Source organism: Myxocyprinus asiaticus, chromosome 29, assembly GCF_019703515.2.
Source record: "Myxocyprinus asiaticus isolate MX2 ecotype Aquarium Trade chromosome 29, UBuf_Myxa_2, whole genome shotgun sequence".
In the NCBI taxonomy this organism is placed as follows: Eukaryota; Metazoa; Chordata; class Actinopteri; order Cypriniformes; family Catostomidae; genus Myxocyprinus; species Myxocyprinus asiaticus.
Window position 1 is genome coordinate 45,275,042 of NC_059372.1, and position 21,766 is coordinate 45,296,807.

Genomic DNA, 21,766 nt, shown 5'->3' on the forward strand with positions numbered 1-21,766 from the left:
TGAAGGCTACTGTCAAAGAAACCTGGGCTTCCATACCACCTCAGCAGTGCCACAAACTGATCACCTCCATGCCATGCTGAATTGAGGCAGTAATTAAAGCAAAAGGAGCCCCTACCAAGTATTGAGTACATATACAGTAAATGAACATACTTTCCAGAAGGCCAACAATTCACTAAAAATGTTTTTTTTATTGGTCTTATGATGTATTCTAATTTTTTGAGATAGTGAATTGGTGGGTTTTTGTTAAATGTGAGCCAAAATCATCACAATTAAAAGAACCAAAGACTTAAACTACTTCAGTCTGTGTGCATTGAATTTATTTAATACACGAGTTTCACAATTTGAGTTGAATTACTGAAATAAATGAACTTTTCCATGACATTCTAATTTATTGAGATGCACCTGTATTAGGAACTGCAATATGACTGTAATAATAATAGTCTGACCCTCACTGAAAAAAAGTTTTTTTTTTATTCGTTTTGGTACTATTTTTTTACAAGTGGTACATTTTCATTTTCAGTACTAATATCATAACAGATCATCAAAAATGCAGTTTTTTCCCCAAACATTACAATATACTAAATCACAAGGAACATTTATATACATATATACTGTATACCTTTCATTGAAAGTAATTGCCTTTCATAATGTTATTAACACCAAACTTTTGATTTGTATCTGTTCTCACTTATTTTAATACATCTGACTATCAATTAATCCAACTAAGCTTAATGGTTAATCAATTAATAATTTGGTATATCTATAGATTTTTAACAAGTGTGATTATTTTATGTGTTTGTAAAGTATAAATATCTACAGTAAATTATATGTTGAAAACAGGATAACATAATTAATAATGAATTGTTCCCAAAAATGAAAACTGTCTCATCATTTACTCACCCTCATGCCATCCCAGATGTGTATGACTTTCTTTCTTCGGCAGAACACAAATGAAGATTTTTTTAGAAGAATATTTCAGCTCTGTAGGTCCATACAATGCAAGTGAATGGTGTCCAGAACTTTGAATCTCCAAAAAACACATAAAAGAAACATAAAAGTAATCCATACGACTCTAGTGGTTAAATCTATATCTTCAGAAGCAATATGATAGGTGTGGGTGAGAAACTGATCACAATGTAAGTCCTTTTTTACTATCAATCTTCACTTTCACTTTCAGATGTGAAAGTGACACTAAACAGGCACCACATGTGGCTTTCAGATGTAAAATCTTTCCTTTATGTGACTTTTGGAGCTACAAAGGTCTGGTCACCATTCACTTGCATTGATTGTATGATACTCATCTAGAAATCTTTATTTGTGTTCTACAGAAGCAAGAAAGTCATACACTTCTGGGATGGCATGAGGCTGAGTAAATGAGAGAATTTTCATTTTTGGGTGAACTATCCATTTAAGAGCATGTGTACGAGTATTTTCAATCTGTCACTGTAAAGTAGGATAGACTGGAAGAGAAAGGATGAATTTGTATCAGAGGGAGGGAGAAAGAGGGCAGGGAACTGTGAAATTTGGGTGATTATTGCTCACTATGTTATACAGTAAACAGAAGCTTAACTAAAGCAGAGGCTGCCAAATTACAGTACTGTGCCAACTTTGTAAGTCTCTCTCATTTTAAAGTCGCTTTGGATAAAAGCATTTGCTGAATGTAAATGTAATGACTCACCCCAATCTGACAAGGTAAACTGTCAATTTCATTCATAATGTACTTTAAGAGTAGAGTAGGATACAATACAGTACAGTAAATTATATTACAGTGTACATTTGTACACTGTAATGTAATTTATTTCACTGTCACTTGTTGCACAATTCTTGAACAGTCTGCAATCTCAAAATTGACAGAAAACTGTCTAGTGTCATACTGTATCTTCACTGATCACACCTTGGAATTGGGTTGATGTTACAGGCATTAGGAATTTACATTATTGTAATTAATGTTTGGTCAGGCAATGTAAGTGTATTTTCTAATGTGACCTTACAGTACTTTAATATTTTATTCAACATCTTTAATATCCATTTGAAACATTGATCTTTTCTTACTTTGTTTGCTACTGATTGAACTAACTGTTCAAAACACTAATTGAAAGATCATCCTGCTGTATTTTGGTGATTAAACCAAATGTTCTCATTACGCGTCCCGATAATATTTTGTTCTGAAACAGTTATTATATGAAAGGAAACATGTACAACCCTAATGAAAGCATGTTAGCAGGTTTTGAAATAATGACTAGCTTTGTTAAAAGTATGATTGGTTTTGTACCAAGAGTTCTGAAAATGAACCACTTGCATGTGAAGCGATTAAAAAAGTGAATGCTTTTTACTTGAATAAAAGCAGTAAAAGGTATAGTTCACCCAAAAATAATAATTCTCTCATCATTTACTCACCCTGATGCTGTGTCAAACTCATTTGACTTTCTTTCTTCTGCGGAACACAAATGCAGATATTTTGATGGCTACATGATGTGTGATTCACCATATAATGTAAGTTAACAGGGTCCAAAACATTTAAAGCTCCAAAAAGGACATAAAGGCAGCATAAAGGTAATCCACAGGACTCCAGTGGTAATCTAGTGGTCAACCGATATATCAAAGAGGCCGATACATCGGACGATAAATGGAAATTGTCTGAAATTCTCATTTTTTCCTGTCAGGAGATTATAGGCCTATCGGCTGCCCTCCTCTGTGTATGTCGGCATCGGCCATTAAAAAACCCATATCTGTCCACCACTAGTTTATTCCATGGTTTAGTCTCTTTGACTCAAACATCAGTTTGAAGCTCAGTTACTCATCATCACGCCTGACACATTCACAGTGTGCTGTACATGCGCCAATAAGACTGCAGATGCCAAGATTTATAGTGAAAAATGTGTTACATTTTGTTCTTTTTCTCACCTGAAAGTGATCATATCTCTGCAGAAGACATTAATTAAACCCAGAGATGGGGACTTGAGTTAGAGACTCTGACTCGAGTTGCATTTTAATAGACTTCAGACTCGAATCCAGACTCAAACTAAAATGACTTCAGACTTGACTGGACTCGACACAAAGGACTCATGAATATTTCAAAAACCTTAACTATTAATATCTTAAAGGAAGTATTTGTGTTTTATTTGTATGGTTTAATTACATCTGCTTCACATTTCCCCATGCGTCATGATCGATCGGACCCTTATCATAGAATTCGATGATGTATTTCCGCATAAACCCCGAAATGCGACAAGAGTCCCATTAAACACGACGGCACCCGCCGTGCCATTAGTGCTCACATTTGGTTGTGCCCTCAGAAGCAGAAACTTCAGGAAGAACACAATCTCAAAGATTAGTAAAATGAATTTACACAGAAAGCTAGCTAATATTATACTGTCACAAACATTGGGTAGTGTAGCTACATAGCTCATTAGGTCGCCAACGCCGACCAGAGTTTGTGTCAATTTAAACCTAGCGCTTTTATTTTTATTTATAAATTTTGGTATTTAATGTATATATTAAATATATCTAAGTCCTCATGGTGGCATTGTGACTTGCCTCAAACCAGGTGGCGGAGGACGAATCTCAGTTGCCTCCGTGTCTGAGACCGTCAGATCTTATCACGTGGCTTGTTGAGCGTGTTACCGTGGAGACATAGCGCGTGTGGAGGCTTCACGCTATTCTCCGCAGCATCCATGCACAACTCACCATGTACCCCACCGAGAGAAAACTTCATTATAGCGACCATGAGGAGGTTACCCCATGTGTCTCTACTCTCCCTAGCAACCGGGCCAATTTGGTTGCTTAGGAGACCTGGCTGGAGTCACTCAGCATGCCCTGGATTTGAACACGGGACTCCAGAGGTGGTAGTCAGCGTCAATACTCGTTGAGCTACCCAGGCCCCCCAACCTAGTGCTTTCATTAATGTTTTTGTAGTATATATGCCGCCTCTCCCCCCCCATGTGTGTGTGTGTGTGAGAGAGAGAGATTTGTCCCATGTTTTAACGTCTTGCTATCAGCACGCATGCAGTTTTTTGTGGACTTAAAACAGCTGGCAGGTTTTTGTCAAAATTCTAGCTATTTATATGGCTGGACGATAAAACGATATCGATCGTTGATATAGATGATAAACTTTAGAGTAGTTTTCGATATTTAGCCTATGTTCTACATCTAGAATAGCCAATCGAAACAGGTACGTCGCTAAAAAAAGGCAAGCAGTTCGGCAAAATAAGACACACATCTAGCTAACTGAATCACAGATGTGATATCAGCCTGTTAGGAAGTATTAGCAGGCAGCCCTGCTGTCATGGAAACCAATCAGGCTCGGTAGCCGTTAGCCATTAGCTAGCTATATGGCTAATTTAATATTGTTGTGTACCGAACAAGTTGCTTTAATTTTTCTGTTGTTTTTTTTTTTTTTTGCAGCATATTGTAAATGTGTTTATATATTTTTGATTCATGCTTGTTATTTTTTTATCTGCACTTATTATTTTTTGATTCACGCTTATTTTGATTCACGCTTATTATTTTTGGATCCGTGACCACAATACTTTTGACGGAATTTTGATCCCATAGTGTGCACGTTCTGACCATGAGAAAAACTGCGGCACCTTAATTATTAAACACCATATGGTATAAGTTCATTAAATAAAATGAAATAAAATAAAATACATTTTTACAAATTCAGGTAGAATTCTATTAGTATCCCAGATTTTTCAAAGATCATACATTAAACATTTTTAAGTAGCGTATTTAAAATATATATATATATATATAAATAATGTAAAAGATGAAACCTTTAGTGACTTGAGACTCGACTCTGACTCATGATGAAAGACTCGAGACTTGACTCATACTCCAGTGTTAAAGACTCCAGACTTGACTCGGACTTCAGATGAAAGACTCGTGAACATCTTTTGTTTTTGGATTAATTTTATGCTGTCTTTGTGTGCTTTCTGGAGCTTTGAAGTGTTGGACCCAATTGACTTGCATTGTATGGATATATTCACATCATATCTTCATCAAAATATCTTAATTTGTGTTCTGCAGCATAAAAGAAAGTCATGCGAATTTGAGACGGGATAAGGGTGAGTAAATGATGAGATGAACTATCCCTTTAATGTAGATGTTACCACTTGTTTTAGGTTAAAATAAATTCAGTATACAAACTTTGTGACAGCTAGGTGCAGTTTAACTGAGTGTGTTTACATGCACAATCTTACACCGATTACACTTAATAAGCCAACAATGCGTGAGGTCATGTTAACACCTTAAATATTTTTCCATAATAGGAAACTTTTTTCCTTTTACCTTACAAAAAAAATTGAAACTAGCCGCAAATTTGCTGCAAATTAGCAGCTCGTTATTTTCACATGCAAATGAGCTAGTGATTTGCTGCAAATGAGCTTGTGATTTGCTGCAAATGTTTGCCAGAAGTTTGCAGCTCTTCACAGGTAGTGGTGAACCTGCAGCAAACCTTTGACAACAATGGACAATTTGTGGCAAGTTTTCGGCAAATTTGCAGTGAACTCAATTTTTGTAAGCGTTTTTCCTTTAGTAAAAAATGATTGACACAGGTAGATTTTTGCCCATTATCCTGATTTCGCATTGCACGTTAACATCTGTACTGGCGTTTATACTGGCTTATCCAATGTGCATAACTGTTTACATTTTAACGGCAAAAGCAGAGAATAACCCGATGAATTCAAGCTTCATGTAAACATGGTTTTCTTACACTGACTGATCTTGCGTTGTCGTTAAATAAACTGATTTATGGTAGTTGTCAGCGTATTGGTGTCTATGTAAACACACTGAATGAGCTGCACTGTTTGTCAGCATAGGAACAAAATATATATATTTTTTTATTAAAAATTAAGCCAAATTCTGCCATGGCTGGTTAGAAATATTTATGGTGAGTAATTTTATCAATACAGTCACCATTGGCAGGTAAACAGAGGTTATCACACACACCTCCCTCAGGCGTGCTGAAGTGATATGGCTGTGAATGCGGCCCCTCTCCTCTGCTGTTGAATGCTGCAACCGTCACAGTATAGTGTGAGTAAAACTGAAGACCGCTCACAACCTCTTCCACCTTCTGACCATAAACCTTGATCACTCTCCTCTCATCATCTCGTTGTCTCTCCAGTGCTCGCTTGTCTAGCCGTCTTCTTATGTGACTGACTCTGATGCCCTTCTTTCTCAGATGAATCTCAAGAGACAAACAGCAACAGTGTTTATATGTGTGAAAATATTCCAATATTAATCAGAACTTGGTCATATTTGCATTATGTCAGTGTCATGAATCACATTACTCTGATTGTATTAACCAGATTAAGCCAATATTCTGGAATCTAGAAATCTGAATAAGACAGTTGGTATTTAATATACAGTATATGGGTGTTTTTCCAACTTCGGGGACTTCTAGAGAATAAAGTCTCATTAAAATAGTTTTCACACTCTAAATAGTTTATTTGTCTATTACCAATATATAACAATGTATGTACATGCATCACAGGAGATTTATGTCATATTTGTCATTTTTTCTGAAAGTCATGAAAATTCCCACCACAGTGTCATTTCCAGTGCATCTCAATTTCTGTACTGTGTTTAATAGAATTCTGTGGTGGAAATGATGCTGATGGAAAGGACATTTGTAACATTTTTGAAATAAAATGTCAGACTCCTTTGTCTTTCTAAGGCTAATTTCTTAGCTAACATGTCATGTGTCCTAAATACTTACAGAAATGGTTTGTTTATTTCACTCAAACACTTTGTTTAGATAATCATAGTTTTAAACATAATAATTTGTATTTTTAAAATAGATTTTCATAGTTTAATATTGAAAGTCCGGGTCTGGGACAAGGCTAAAAGAGCTAAATCTGAACATATAAAGGTACCAAAAATAAATGATGAAGGCCTGGTAAAAAGTTTCATATTATAACTGTACAGTAAAATGTAATCCTCATTGTAAAAATAATAATAATGATTAGAATAATAATAATAAATAATGATTAATGATTGTAATAATAAAAATTAAGCAATATATCACAAGCAAGAGTGCTTTTGTACTAAATAAAAGTTTGTTAAAAAATGCAATGGTATGTTGATAAGTAATTGTTCTATTTTTTATTTGTTAAAAGTTTAAAAAATTTAAGGAACATTTTTTTGATTAGACACCATTTTGATAATGAAATTAAATTAATCTTTAAAACATGGAATTCTGGAAAAATTATATTTAAAAAAAGGATAAAAGGATTTGAGGAAAAAATAAAACCCTACTAAAAGGGCCCTACTAAAAACAAACAAGTGTTAGAAACACTTGAAGGAAACATACATATCTTTTAATTTATTATTTACATTGAAATGTAACTTTAAATAGTCTAAAGGAGTGTGTTCAATAGCACATTATCATATTAGCAAATTTTTTTCTTTGGTATCGAAACTGGTATCGAGAACTGTGAAATTTCACTGGTATCGGTACCGACTACTGAAATTTTGGTACCGTGACAAAACTACCTGGGACATTAAATGGCCCAAGTTGAAGAAACCCATATTTTAATTTAACCTATTCAGAATATCCAGTTGTAAGTGTATATTTATTTATATCTACACATGTCCAAGCAGTAATTATGTGTAAAATTATATACAGACAGTTTGAAAAGACAAGCTATGAAGAAACTGATTTTTGGAGAGAGGAGGAGACCAATTTTCTTTTACTATGGCCTACATATTGCAATTCATCACACTCTTGTGTGCTACTTTTAAGGACATGGATGAGAAGTAATAAGTTAATTAAATTACTGTCTTAAAAAGGAATTACCACCATTACTAAAAAGCCGACTAAAGAGTTTCACCGGTATTTCATGAAGAGAATAGCAGGAAAGGATTGTGCATGCCTTCTATATTCTTATTACATGTATACAGCAATATTCCAATAGCTGTATAGCATCTAAACGTCTTTTTCAGGATAAAAACTTCATCAGAAAATGAAGTGCATCTAAACATGGCCAATGTGAAAATGAATGACGGTTGTAGGATGTGATCATGTACCTTGTAGCCCAGTAAGTGTCCGCGTACAGAGTCCCTGCTGACTGGACTCCATTGCACAATAACAGCGGTTTTATTCAGTTTGTTGACCGCCACCACTGATGGTGCTTCAAGAGGTACTGAGACAGAGAGAAAGAGACATATCACTGTGCATTATTGCCCAAATTTAACAGGGATTTCTTACAAAAAATACAAAGTTTAGCATTCATAATTTGACTGTGAAATCAATGCAGACAAGTATCCAGGAATATTCTGTAAATTCACACACATTTTGAAAACAACCAAGACTGGATCATTCTTCTACAAAATGACACAGGTGAATTTCATTGAAACAAAAGTTGATATTTAGCTCTGCTAAATGTTATGTTGTGGATGCTGGTCTGTTGGTGTCTCCATCACTGTCTGACTTTGTATTAGCTTGAAGAAATTTTCAATACAAGTACATTATGTGTCACATAATTGTGGCATTACCACAGAAAATAATTTAGACTAGACCATCAAAAAGCGTAGGTAAAGAGCACACTTACAAGGGAAGTAAATGAAGAAATATAAAGCAGTAATTTGAAGCTTGTATTTTTGGTAAGGCACAAATTAATTCTTAAAAATTATGTTGTTTTTTAAGCTGAAAAGTTGTATAAATCCATTTTACTGTGGGACTGCTTTTCTAGGCAAATGAATTACCGGTACTAGTTATATCATGCCATCATTGTAATTCCTGTGTTTGTATTTTTCTCTGTGTTACAAGTCCTGTTCTGGTGTCCTTGCAAAAGCAAAAGTGAACTTTACATGGTCATGACATGAGTTGAAATATTGGATATAACTTTAAACAGAAAAGGTCAGTAAGTGATTTTATCACACTATGTCTCATGTGTAAAAGTCTTGTTGCTATACTTTTGAAACGGTGTGTATTTTTAACGTTTATTGTGTTGCTCTATTTACTTCCATTGTAGTCCTAAGATCGCAGATGCTTGACGGAATCCTGTCCAGATGTGATATTCACATGCAACATTCATACACTGTGTTTATTTGTAGTCCTGCAGCAACCCTTGCCTAAACCAAACTCCTAGAACTAACCTTGGAGGCAACAAATGTAAATCTCACGAGTTTCGAAGAACAAGGTTTTTTTTTTAGTTCTTTGAGGTAAAAAAGCCACCAGAGCAACATGTTGTTTAAAGTAGCACAGAAAAACTTTTCAAAGGCCTTCACAAAACAAGCATAAACCAGCCTGCCCCAGAATGGAAATATATACTATTCTGGTCTTGTCAGCAGGGATTTAAAGGATGGTGCAAAACTAAGGTAGCAGGATTTTATAAAGTGATCTAGCAAGGTCAACGCACTGTTTTCTCCAGAGAAGCCGATCGTAGCGACTGGTTCTGGTCCTTCACCAAGGTCATTGATGGCTTGCACTTTAATCTCAAACGGGATGAAGGTTCCTGTCTCATTGACGATGAACGGAGGGCTGGAGACGCTGGTTTCCCTCCAGTGCAAATCCTTGCCTGAAGCCTGACGCCAGGAGACCTTGTATTTAAATCCAGGTCCGTTAAACTGCCGTTGCTCCAGTTCCTTCCACATGCAAGACAGGGAGACAAAAGATTTGAATGAAACATGATGATTAATTGGTCAATTCATCTTCTATTTTTCATATACTGCTCTCTCTTGTTTTGAAAAGACTGGATGATGTAAGACGGTTAATCACCTTCCATGTTATGACCATGCTGTCTGGATCTGTTGAGACAGTCGTTACATTCTCTGGGTTCATGTCCGGCTCTGTGTATAGGAGATACAATTAAACAACATCATTACACCCAATATCACATGTGATCACTGTTGGGTGTAATCTGATTAAGGAATTATTTACTTTAATCTAATTGCTTTTTAGTTAAAAAGTAGTGTAAATACAGCTTTACATGCTGTCTAGCAACCAGATTACAGTTACTGACTTTCAATTAAGTTAATTACTTTGAAGTACATTTTTTGGTTATACATTTCTAAAAATTATTATTTATGTAATTATGTAGGATTTAAAACATGAATTGTGTACATTTCTTTGACAGCTAAAAGACGAATGTCCTCTAATAATAGTTGTAAGGGAGAAACATGTGGTGCGAGTGTATGATCCAGTGTGCGACAATGCACAAGGAAGAAATATAAAAATTATATTGAATTTGTTGATTAAAAAAGACAAAAACATTTCGTTCAAAATGAACAAATCGTTCATGAACGACCCATCACTAGTAAATAATGAAGAATGTAGCAGTTAGCGAAACTTCAGTGGATACAACACCTTACAAATGTGAGTTGAATGCTTTACCATCACCCAAAGCTGTGTGAATATGTACATTGTTTAAGTGTTGAACTGAGGTTGGCTAATGCGCTAAAGCTAACGGCAACACATCACGTGTGCTTGAAACATCATTTCGTTCAGCTGTTAAACAGTGAATGCTTCCGTGTAGTAAAAATCCATTAAGTGGTCTGTTTGGGACGATACTACACTTTGAAAATTCATGCACTACATGGCTGCCCTTACAAAAAATATAAACTAGCCGCAAACTTTTGATTCGCTGCAAATGTTTGCCAGAAGTTTTCAGCTCTTTGCTGAAGTGGTGAACCTCCGGCAAACCTTTGGTGACAATGGACAATCTGCTGCAAGCTTGCAAACATTTGGTTTGCCATGAACAATTTTTTTTTTATAATGCACATTAACTCATTCATTTCTTTCAAAAGAAAAGCATATGTTGTTGAATTTTGCTCATTTTGAAACCATTATTGATTATGTAAAATTTGTGAATAGAGCAAATTAGAAATTTCATGTGTGTAGCACTCGTTATTTCAACTAATCATTCACTTGTTTTTCTTTATGTTTTAGAGCACTCTACTAAATTTTTTTTATGTGTAATTATTCTGTTTTATACATCATAGCAAAACTGGGCATCTCAGCTTTCCAACAACACCTAGATTAATCTGCTAGTCCTCTCCGAGATTGAGATATTCAACGGAAAAGTCTGGAAGATGTATGGGATCACATAATAAACTGAGTGTCAATGGATGAGCACATGGTGAGTGATCAGCTGCAGCCCCGGCCTGTGGACCACCTTAAATTTGAAGGGCTGAAGTGCCAGGTACCAACGGGTGATCCGCGCGTTGGTATCCTTCATGCGGTAGAGCCACTGAGGCGGGGCGTGATCCGAGTGGAGGATGAAGGCCCGCCCCAGTAGGTAGTAGTGGAGGGTTAGGACCACCCACTTTATGGCAAGACACTCTTTTTCAATCGTGCTGTACTTAGTCTCCCTCAAAGAGAGCTTACGACTAATGTACAGCACGGACTGCTACACCCCCTCCACCTCCTGTGAGAGCATGGCCCCCAACCCCCTCTCTGATGCATCTGTCTGTAGAATAAAGGGGAGAGAGAAGTTAGGAGCATGTAGAAGCGGCCCACCACAGAGTGCAGATTTCACCCTCGTAAAAGCCTGTTGGCACACCTCCGTCCACCGGACCGGATCTGGCGCCCCCTTTTTAGTGAGATCAGTCAAGGGGCTGGTGACATCAGAAAAATTAGGCAAAAACCTTCTGTAATAGCCAGCCAGCCCCATGAACTGTCTCACCTCCTTTTTGGACTTCTATTCTTCTATTACCCCCATTTAGAGTATTGCCTCTAATTCATCCCGAATCACCTTTTTCTTGTGCTCAAGTACGTGGTATGGCCGACTACGCACAACCACTCCCAGTGGGGTCTCAGTATGGTGTTGTATGAGATTAGTACGACCAGGAAGAGGAGAGAACACGTCCGCAAATTCTTTTTGCAGCCTGGCCACCTCCGTGTGCTGGGATGGTGAGAGGTGGTCTCCACAAGGGACTGGGGTGAATGGATCAACTTTGAAATTCACCTTTGGCCTGAGCTCCGCCCTCTCCGGAACTACCATCGCCATGGACATGGGGACCGCCTCTCTCCATAATTTAAGGAGGTTGAGGTGGTAAATTTGACGTGCTCCGCCTCTATCCATTTGTTTAACCTCATAATTGAGGTCCCTCACCATGTAACCTCAAAGGGTCCTTGCCATTTGGTGAGTAATTTTGAGCACGACATGGGGAGCAATACAAGTACTTTGTCTCCCGGTGCAAATTCCCATAACTGGGCACCCCTATTATAGAGCTGGCTTTGTGACTCTTGAGCTTGGAGCAAATTCTGCTGTGACAACTGACCCAGTGTGTGTAGCTCTGCTCGAAGATCAAGGACATATTGAATTTCATTTTTGCTTTGGGAAGGTCCTTCCTCCCACGCCTCTCATTTCTAGCGTCCTCGTGTATGAACTTGCAAATCATATTTTTCAGGGTTCGATTAAATCGTTCCACCAGCCGTCAGTTTGTGGGTGATAAACGCTGGTGCGAATCGATTTAATCCCCAGCAATTCATAAAGTTTGCTTAGTGTTCTTGACATAAACATTGTACCTTGGTCGGTGAGGATTTCTTTCGGAATCCCCTCCCCGGGAGATCATTTTGAAGAGTGCCTCTGCAACACTGCATGCTGAGATGTTATGAAAAGGCACTTCTTCTGGATATTGTGTTGCATTATCCACCAGGACTAATACAAAGAAATATTTGCATGCTGACCATTCTAATGGCCCCAAGAGGTCCATACCAACTCTTTCGAAGGGGGCCTCGATTAAAGGTAATGGGTGCAATGGCGCTCTTGGGGTGGCCAGTGGATTCACCAGCTGACATTCACGGCATGCTGCACACCATCTGCGTACATCCCCGCGAATGCCTGTCCAATAAAAGAGCAATTAAATGGTGCAGTGTTCTTTCCTGTCCTAAATGACCCGCCATAGGATTGTGGTGAGCCGCCTGGAAAAGTGTTTCCCGATGGCTCCTCGGGACTAATAACTGGGTTGTATTTTCATGGGTTTGAGTGTCCTGTGTCACTGGATACAACCGGTCCCTAATAATCGAAAAATATGTATATGTGAGGGCAACATCAGGCTGGAGCTGCTGGCCATTGATTACTCTCACTTGGTCAAAGGTGTGCCTAAGGGTTTTGTCACGTGACTGCTCTAGAGGAAAATCCCCCTCCGGGAATTCCCTAAGGGCGGGAATGCTGGAGGATTCCCCCCTCCGCGTCACTTTGACGCTGAGCAGACGTGGATGGCCCCGGCTCCGCCTCCCCAGCCATTGCGTCACACATCACACCGAGATTTTGGTTTGCAGGACCCATCCACACACAGCACTTTTAATAACCTTTTAAACTCCGGCCAATTTGCTATCAGAATTAGTGGATGGGTGAGGCGGAAATTAACCGCGGCCTCCACTCTATGCTTTACACCCCAAAATTGAATGACAATAGTCACTACCGGATATTTGTGAACATCCCCATGCACACACCTCACCATCACCTTGTGTTTTGTACTCAAATCCCAAATTGTACCCAAATGGATCGAGGTTTGATTACAGCCCGAATCCACCAGGGCTTAGTATGTATGCCCCTTAATTTTTACCAGTATCCTGTACGTCCCTGCTCAACCGGGAGCAGACTGTGGCGTGTCAGGGACCCGAATCCACGTCTCCACCTCCATTACTGGACGCCGGTCTTGGACGCGACTCGGCTCCCCGCTTCTCCAACCGACCGGCCCAGGCTTCCCGGCTGTACCCGTGGTGGTGGAGACATCAACCTGGGAAGGACGATGGAGAGGGGTAGGGGAGGGGCCCAGTGCACAGTGCAGCCCACGAAGGCGGGCTGCTGATTTTGTTGGCACCACTCCCCTTTTCTGGGGAGCGGGTATAGGGCGAGAGGGAGGAGAGGGAGGGGCAAGAGGAGGAGGAGAAGAAAGAGGGGGAGGGAGAGAGAGAGATCTGGACTGCTCGCTGGCTTCCGGGTAGGCTGCCATGTGGGCTTCGGCCAGCTGGACGGCATCATCCACCGACATGGGGCAATGGCACTAGACCCATTCCGCTGTTCCTCGGGGCAGGCGTACTGTCAGCTGCTCCAGCACCATCAGCTTGATGACGTCTTCCACGCTGGGGCCTTCCTTGGCTAGCACCCATTTTCGGCAGACATCACAGAGCTGCTGGACAAACGTGAACGGGTGGCCGGCCGGCGTCGCTCAGGGTGAGGGAGTGGAATCGCTGGCGATGTTGTTCAGGGGTGCGGCCAATCCGTTGCAGGACAGCAGTCTTCAGCTTGGTGTAATCCAGGTGGTCCTCAGGTTGAAGTTGCTGGGCCGTGAGCTGGGCCTCCCCGGAAAGCAGTGGTATCAGGTAGAGGGCCCATAAGGTTCATGCCCACCTGGAGGCGGTGGCTAACTATTCAAAAAGAATCACAAATGCCTCTGGGTCATCCTGGGGCCCCATCTTGGTGAGAAGGAGGTGCGGCCTCATCGCTGCCTCCGGGGTTGCGGCAGAGGATCCGCCTGGAGCTAGCCAGCTCCGTAAGGCCTGCCAATCCTCAGCCTGGGCTTGGAGGAGCTCCTGGAAGCGATGTTCTTGCACGAGAAGAGCTTGGTGGTGAGTCTCCTGGTTGCTAGCAATGGTGTCCATGGTGACCAGCCTTCTTCCATATCCCGGGTTTTGGCACCAGTGTAGAGGATTCCAATAGTAAGGAAGGAAGTGGGAAGCAGGGTGGCAGTCCAGGTAAGTCAACTTTTAATGGCATTTCAGTTTCACAAACACAGTCTCTGGACTTTTCAGTCTAACACACGGCACTCACTCTTCAGCTTCACAAATAACAAACGTTACACTTTTCAGTGGTCACACACACACACACAATGTCACTGGTCTGTCTCTCTCTCTGTCTCTCCGGTGTTCTCGGCAGCCTTTTCAAGCCCGTCTCCATCGTCACTGTAATGAGACACAGGTGTTTAGAGTTAACAATCACCAGGTGATGGCCCTTACCGCTTCCTTTCTCCCCAGTGACAGACAAAACGACCACATCCCGCTCCACATATTAGTTGCGAGGTCTTCTGTAAAATGAGAACCATTTTTTTTTATTAGTCCACTGTTTGTGTGTAAGGCGAGCTTTTAAATTTGGGTGTGAAAATTTGTAGGCGGCACACTAAATATGCAGCAGAGTGTATGGGGTTGAATAGAAACCAATTTGATAAGTGGGCTGCCACCATTCTCGACAAAGGCGCAAAGGAAAATCAATTTGCAGGTAATTAGAATAGTGTTTGACATGTCAACTAATGATCATGTCAATAGTTTAACTAACTTTAACCAACTGGCTTTGCAAGATTTTGTTCATGTTGCCCCGCCATGACAGTAGTTGACCGTAGAAGAAGACAACTTACGCTGATGTCCACTATAGAGCCCCTTGTGACATTGCTGAGAATGCAACACATTATGTGAATTGTGTTGTGAAACATTTTGAAATGCATTTGAAATTCAGCTTGCGTGGTTATTAGTGTCTGCATGCACTCAACGATCTTGTGTAGAGTATGTTTTGAGCATCGGAGTCTCTTACTTGCAGCGGGGGTGATGTAGGACTCTGAGGAAGGACTGGGCTCGCTGGTCCCGATGTCATTAACGGCTCGGGCTCTGAAGTGATACGTGCAGTACGGCTGTAGATGGATCTCTAGATGATTGATGTCATGAGGAACACTCTCAAACTTCTCCCATCGGCCTGCTTCTCCGAACTGCTCCTCTTTCATCTCTATTACATACTCTGGTGGACAACAGAGATTGATGAAATATGAGACATTCTGGCAGTTCAATGGAGACAATTCACAGGTTGGAGATTGAAAGGCAGACATGTGATGCAACTTCCTATTTTTCAACAGATGTTTGATAGTATGCTCAAGTGACCATGTAATGAAATTAAATAATTATTTGACTAAAATTACCAGACACAGGACTGTTGTTTTCGTTTCCAGGCGTCCAGGACAGAGTGATGCTATGGTCTGTCTTTTCAGAAATCTCCAGAGAGTGAGGATAGCCTGGTTTATCTGAAGAGGATCAAACGCATCCTTGTTTTTCAGAACAAATTCAATACAAAACAACAATGTTTTCGCCTGATAATCTTGCCCTCCATGCAGTCCTCAAATCTCATTTGCACTCCTGCATATTCAAACTTGCCAAACTTGAGAACCAATGACATTAGCCATCATCAGCATTCATTTCAAACCTGGCATCTTTACGCAACGTTTTTGAACATTCAGCAACGTGAATGAGATTTGATAGCTAAGGCAGAAGAGAAGATAATCAGTGAATAACAACTTTTGAGTAAATCATGATAGAATTTGCATTTTTGGGTGAACTATTTATTTAATTTCCTCCAAGATGCTTTTGATGTTCTCACCCTGTACAGTGATGGATCCAGTGGCCATGGCCGAGTCGAGTTTAGTGCTGATCTCACAGCTGTAGATTCCAGTGTCCATCATCTGAACATCTGTGATCTTCAGGGAGCCATCTGGATATTCAGTGTACCTGCAGTCATGTGACAAACACAAACTAAACACACCAGCACATTCAGGACAATAAAAGGAAATTAGATTGTAGAACTGACACTAGGGGGCACTAACACTTCTATTAACCAGCTAAGCAAACATGGTTATTGATTTTAATTAGGCCAACTACATCCCTGAATGATGAAGTTTATTTACTTGTGATAATTAGCAGACGCTGGGATCTTGTACCCTTCCTTCTTCCACTGAATTGTGGGATACTTCAACTGCTGGTCTAGTGTATATTTGCAGTGCAATACTACATCATTTCCACGAACAACACGCAGATCCTGCGGTGGGTCAACAATCTTAGTTCTGTCTGGAAAGATAAACAGGAGAAGATTTAATTCAATTTATAATGCTAATCTACCTTTGTTAAATCTACTAAATTTAAAAGAAGTACCAATAGCATATTTATTCTATATCTGAACATTGTTGCACTTACTCAAAACTTGCAGCTCGGCAGTGATGGTCAGGTTGGAGTGTTTCACTGAGCATGTGTAAATGCCACCATCTTCTTCAGTCACGTCACTGATCTCTAGATTTCCATTGGTCGACTGAGACATTCTAACATTAGACAGAGCAGGGCCATACTCTAAAATCTCCCTGAAAACACACAAGTCATTAAAACAACATCAGAGCACCTGACAAACTAATATTACTTATGTCCCTTACAAAAAGTACTGTGGCAGTACCTGATGGTATCAGATGGTAATACCATGGCACTGAATGATTACAATATTTCTGTACCATGATAATTCATCAATACTCCAAGGTATCTTATTTAAGTCAGGACCACTTCCCTCAAATGAGTACTTTTAATGACTTATAAAACATAGAGTTCTGTTCTGGGCAAAGTCTCCACCCATGAGAGAGTGGGGAGAGAGGTGAATCAAAGCCCACAGTGGCAACAGAACAGATCCAGTAGAATTATAGTAAAACATGGTACAATATTTTGTCAATTTTTTCAGACAGTGCAACATTTATTTGCATAATATACAGTAAATGAAATGAACACTTGATAGAAGTTCAAATATTGCAGACTTGACTAGTGTGACCTGCATCAACTAAAGTGCTGCTTGATATGTTAAATGTCCAAAAACAAAACAAAACATGGTAATATTATGCTACTTTTTGGTTAGCGGTATTACGATTTCTCTAGTTTTCGATGTTTCCATTCACCTCAGCAATTAGCTTCTCTAAACCCTACATTTTGAAGTTTATTAATTAATATTATGATTTTAAAAGTTACAGGTAATAAATGTTATGCAATATAAAACACTAGAGTCTATACTATTTGTTTCATAACAATTACTGTGCACACTAGGACATTACTGCCTTTAAACCTTATAACAAATAGGTATATTTTTAGTAAAAGTATTCAGAGAATACACTAACCTTATGTGACCCCACGTACACATGCGTTGTATGTTGGCTTCGGTACGCAACACATAATTAAAATGTATTTAAACAGACTGATCTCAGTTCAGAAGACTCTGGGCTGTGAGTAAAAGGATAAACTTTTGACATAAAGAGTCATGTGAAAAAAAAAAAACATGGTGCCGATCACAGCAGAGTTTGTCTTTGTGAGAAACATCAACAAAAGTACATCTGGTAGGAAACCTAATTAAGTTTTTACATTGAAACCTATTTAAGTTGAAAGATTAGAGTCTCTAGTTTCATCCGATATGCCATTTTTAAAATTTGAGCGATTTATCACAAAATGCCACACTGCTCAACACAATATATACTAATGTGTACTTAGATTTTTTCCTTGGAAATCTTATATTTACTGTGCATTATCACATTATTGCTTTCAGAGGCTTTATATGGAGTTAGGATGAAAATGAGGTGCATTTTGAACTGTTCTGAGACCAGTGCAGACAGACACCACACTGGAAGTTAAGTCATTCACAAGGGAGCATCCTATAGCTCTCTATGCAGATAAGTGCATTCAATCCAAACATCCTATCAAAAGTTCAGTATCAGGCTGCAGATGATGTTTCGATCACTCAACATGTTTGACAGACACAGAACAATGGTAATCAGTACATATATTCAGAATTTATAATGTATCATTTTATTTTAACATGGTTGGCAGGGATTGGATGATGCTGGCCATTACTTTGAATCAGAATTAATTATGCTAATTTCTGATGTAATGTCTATAATGTCTCAAAAACATGAATAACCAACACTCCTGGAAACATAATAAACAATTTGATAAAAATAATCTGACTTTCTATAGCTTTGTATTATTTACAATTTCACAACTTCACTGTCCACATTTGTGGACATACATTTTTACGAAACGATTCGCTCTAGAATTTTTTTTATTTTTAAATTTTTTTATTTTTTGCATGTTTATTAGGTGCTACTAGTTACAAATAAAAAAAAGGAAATGTAAAAAACACAGCAGTCAGACTCAAGTCTAGAGAGGCTAAAGCACACATTTCTTTAGAAAACATGAATAAGTGAGTAAAGATGCTGACAACCACCCCTGGAGTCGCGAGTTCGAATCCATGGCGTGCTGAGTGACTCCAGCCAGGTCTCCTAAGCAACCAAATTGGCCCGGTTGCTAGGGAGGGTAGAGCTACATGGGGTAACCTCCTCGTGGTCGTGATTAGTGGTTCTTGCTCTCAATGGGACGTGTGGTACATTGTGCGTGGATCGCAGAGAGTAACATGAGCCTCCACATGCTGTGAGTCTCCGCGGTGTCATGCACAACGAGCCACGTGATAAGACGCACGGATTGACGGTCGTGGTTGCTATAATATGGTTCTCGCTCTCGGTGGAGCACATGGTGAGTTGTGCGTGGATGCCGCGGAGAATAGCGTGAAGCCTCCACACGTGCTATGTCTCCGCGGTAACGCGCTCAACAAGCCACGTGATAAAATGTGCGGATTGACGATCTCAGACATGGAGGCAACTGAGATTCATCCTCCGCCACCCAGATTGAGGCGAGTCACTATGCCACCACGAGGACTTAGAGCGCATTAGGAATTGGGCATTCCAAACTGAAAAAAAAAAAAAGAAAAAAAAAAGAAAACATGAATAAGTGATGCTGTCTTACCAGTCCACATTGGGACTGGGGGAACCGAACGTTCTGCACTCCAGTAGAGCGGTTTGACCAGTCGTTGCTCTGTACACGAGTCCGTCTGCTGTCAGTATCTGAGGAGGCAGTTCTGAGAGATGACAAATACAACCCTTATTGATATATAACAGGAGAAAAACAACAGGAAGAAAGAAGCAGCTACCACAGATTTCAGACAAGACTAATTGAATGTGTTTTGTTGTTATCTGCACTTTCCAGGTATAGGGTACAAATACTGATTTTTTAAAACTATAACTTTAAGCAATATGGGCACAAGTTCCTTTATAGGGAGAAGTATTAGATATGTTAGATAAAGTGTAGTAATTATCTAGCATAAAGTTAACATGATAAGCAGATAGTTTAAGCACATCAAATGTTGGAATCATCAGACCCTTTGTATAGCATGCCAGGAAGACAAATAAATAATCTCATTCTATTTTCTCAATTTGTTTCAGAAATTGCAGCGTTGACTGTATTCATCAAGCAAGAAAATGAAAAATTGAAGACTACGAACAAACATTTAGTCAGCACACTATTTAACCCACATCTACATCCCAGTTACCCATGATGGTGATGTTTTTTTTTTTTTTTTATTATTATTATATTTCATTTTTATATTTCATTTAATTTTAATCCTTTTTCCATTTTGTTTACATTTCATTTTTAAATTTTTATCGGTATAAAATAACCAAATCACACAATTCTGGATTTTAAACTGTATTTAGATGTACATTTTGGTTACAGGGTTGCAAAAATTGTGAAATGTATAGATAATAAAGCTCATATAATATTTCGATTACACTTCCTGAGGTTGACTAATCATAATTTAAGGTTAAGCACCTCCTTTCACTGAAGTGCTTGACTGAAAATGAACAAATATCTGACTGAAGAACGCTCACCGACGACATGGACGTGAGTGTTGATGAGGATGTTGCCATGTTTGTTGGTGGCTTCACACTGATAGACTGCTGTATCACTGTACTGAACGTCTGTGAGAATTAGACTGCCAGAGCTCACACGCCGTCTCGGGTCCTGATCAGTCCCTATGACACACACAGACCAGAAACATGAGCAGAACCACACTACAGAGACACCAATGTAACCAAGCTAGGTGTGGTCGCTACCAGTCACAAGTTCAGACCTCCTTTATCATTCTTTAATATTTCCTATTTCAGAACAAGTAAAGTCATCAAGCTATAAAATAACAAATGGAAGTATTGGAATTATGTCATGACCAAAACATTGTTAAAATCAGTTTTATCTTCTTCAAAGTAACCACTCTGGGCCTCATTCATGAAACACGAGCAGTACAGAATTTTTGCATAAATCATTCATAAAGCCGTCTGATGTAAATTCTCATATTCATGATTGTTTTCGTATTTTCAGAATGCTGAAATGAAAGTAAGTGAATTGAAAATGTAATAATTAACTAATGAAAAAATTAACTAATAATTTAATGAGTGAAAGTAACCATAATGAATTACATAAATTATTAATAAAAACGGGTTGTTGTTTTTCTTTCTTTTTTAACATAAAGCTACTTAACTGAACGTGTTTCTTTGATGCTTGCATTTATTCCTTCAGAGCAGGTTATTGTTTATTCACAACTCTGCTTCATAAATTGTCACGTTTTTCCAGCAGAAATGCTTGGCATGGGGTGAAACGGTCATGAGAGTTTATGTGCAGTTTGTGTTGGATTTTCTAGAAATAAAAAAAAGAATACCCTCTAACGTGACTAAAGTAGTTTGATGATTTCTTTACTTGATCTGCTTGAAAATGTAAGGTTTCACAGGGGGCCTGGGTAGCTCAGTGAGTACTGACGCTGCCTACCACCCCTGGAGTCGTCAGTTAGAATCCAGGGTGTGCTGAGTGACTCCAGCCAGGTCTGCTAAGCAACCAAATTGGCCTGGTTGCTAGGGAGGGTAGAGCTACATGGGGTAACCTCCTCGTGGTCGCGATTAGTGGTTCTTGCTCTCAATGGGATGTGTGGTACATTGTGCGTGGATCGCGGAGAGTAACATGAGCCTCCACATGCTGTGAGTCTCCGCGGTGTCATGCACAGCGAGCCACGTTATAAGATGCACGGATTGACGGTCTCAGAAGTGGAGGTAACTGAGACTTGTCCTCTGCCACCCGGATTGAGGTGAGTAACCGCGCCACCACGAGGACCTAGTAAGCAGTGGGAATTGGGCATGCCAAAGTGGGGAGAAAAGGGGA

General features: G+C 39.3%; 1 protein-coding gene across 1 annotated transcript in view; it reads right to left on the reverse strand.

Annotated features, from left to right (window-relative positions):
• The window catches only part of LOC127419663 (neural cell adhesion molecule L1.1-like), a 165,426-nt gene that overhangs the window by 41,799 nt on the left and 101,861 nt on the right, over positions 1–21,766 (reverse strand). Inside the window, exons 11-21 of the mRNA XM_051661231.1 lie at positions 20,449–20,592; positions 19,529–19,640; positions 16,901–17,061; positions 16,615–16,774; positions 16,311–16,438; positions 15,856–15,957; positions 15,477–15,677; positions 9,722–9,792; positions 9,363–9,588; positions 8,029–8,144; positions 5,950–6,187 (exon numbers count right to left, since the gene is read on the reverse strand). Coding sequence (XP_051517191.1) covers positions 5,950–6,187; positions 8,029–8,144; positions 9,363–9,588; positions 9,722–9,792; positions 15,477–15,677; positions 15,856–15,957; positions 16,311–16,438; positions 16,615–16,774; positions 16,901–17,061; positions 19,529–19,640; positions 20,449–20,592 — 1,659 coding nt within the window. The remainder of the gene's footprint in view (positions 1–5,949; positions 6,188–8,028; positions 8,145–9,362; positions 9,589–9,721; positions 9,793–15,476; positions 15,678–15,855; positions 15,958–16,310; positions 16,439–16,614; positions 16,775–16,900; positions 17,062–19,528; positions 19,641–20,448; positions 20,593–21,766) is intronic.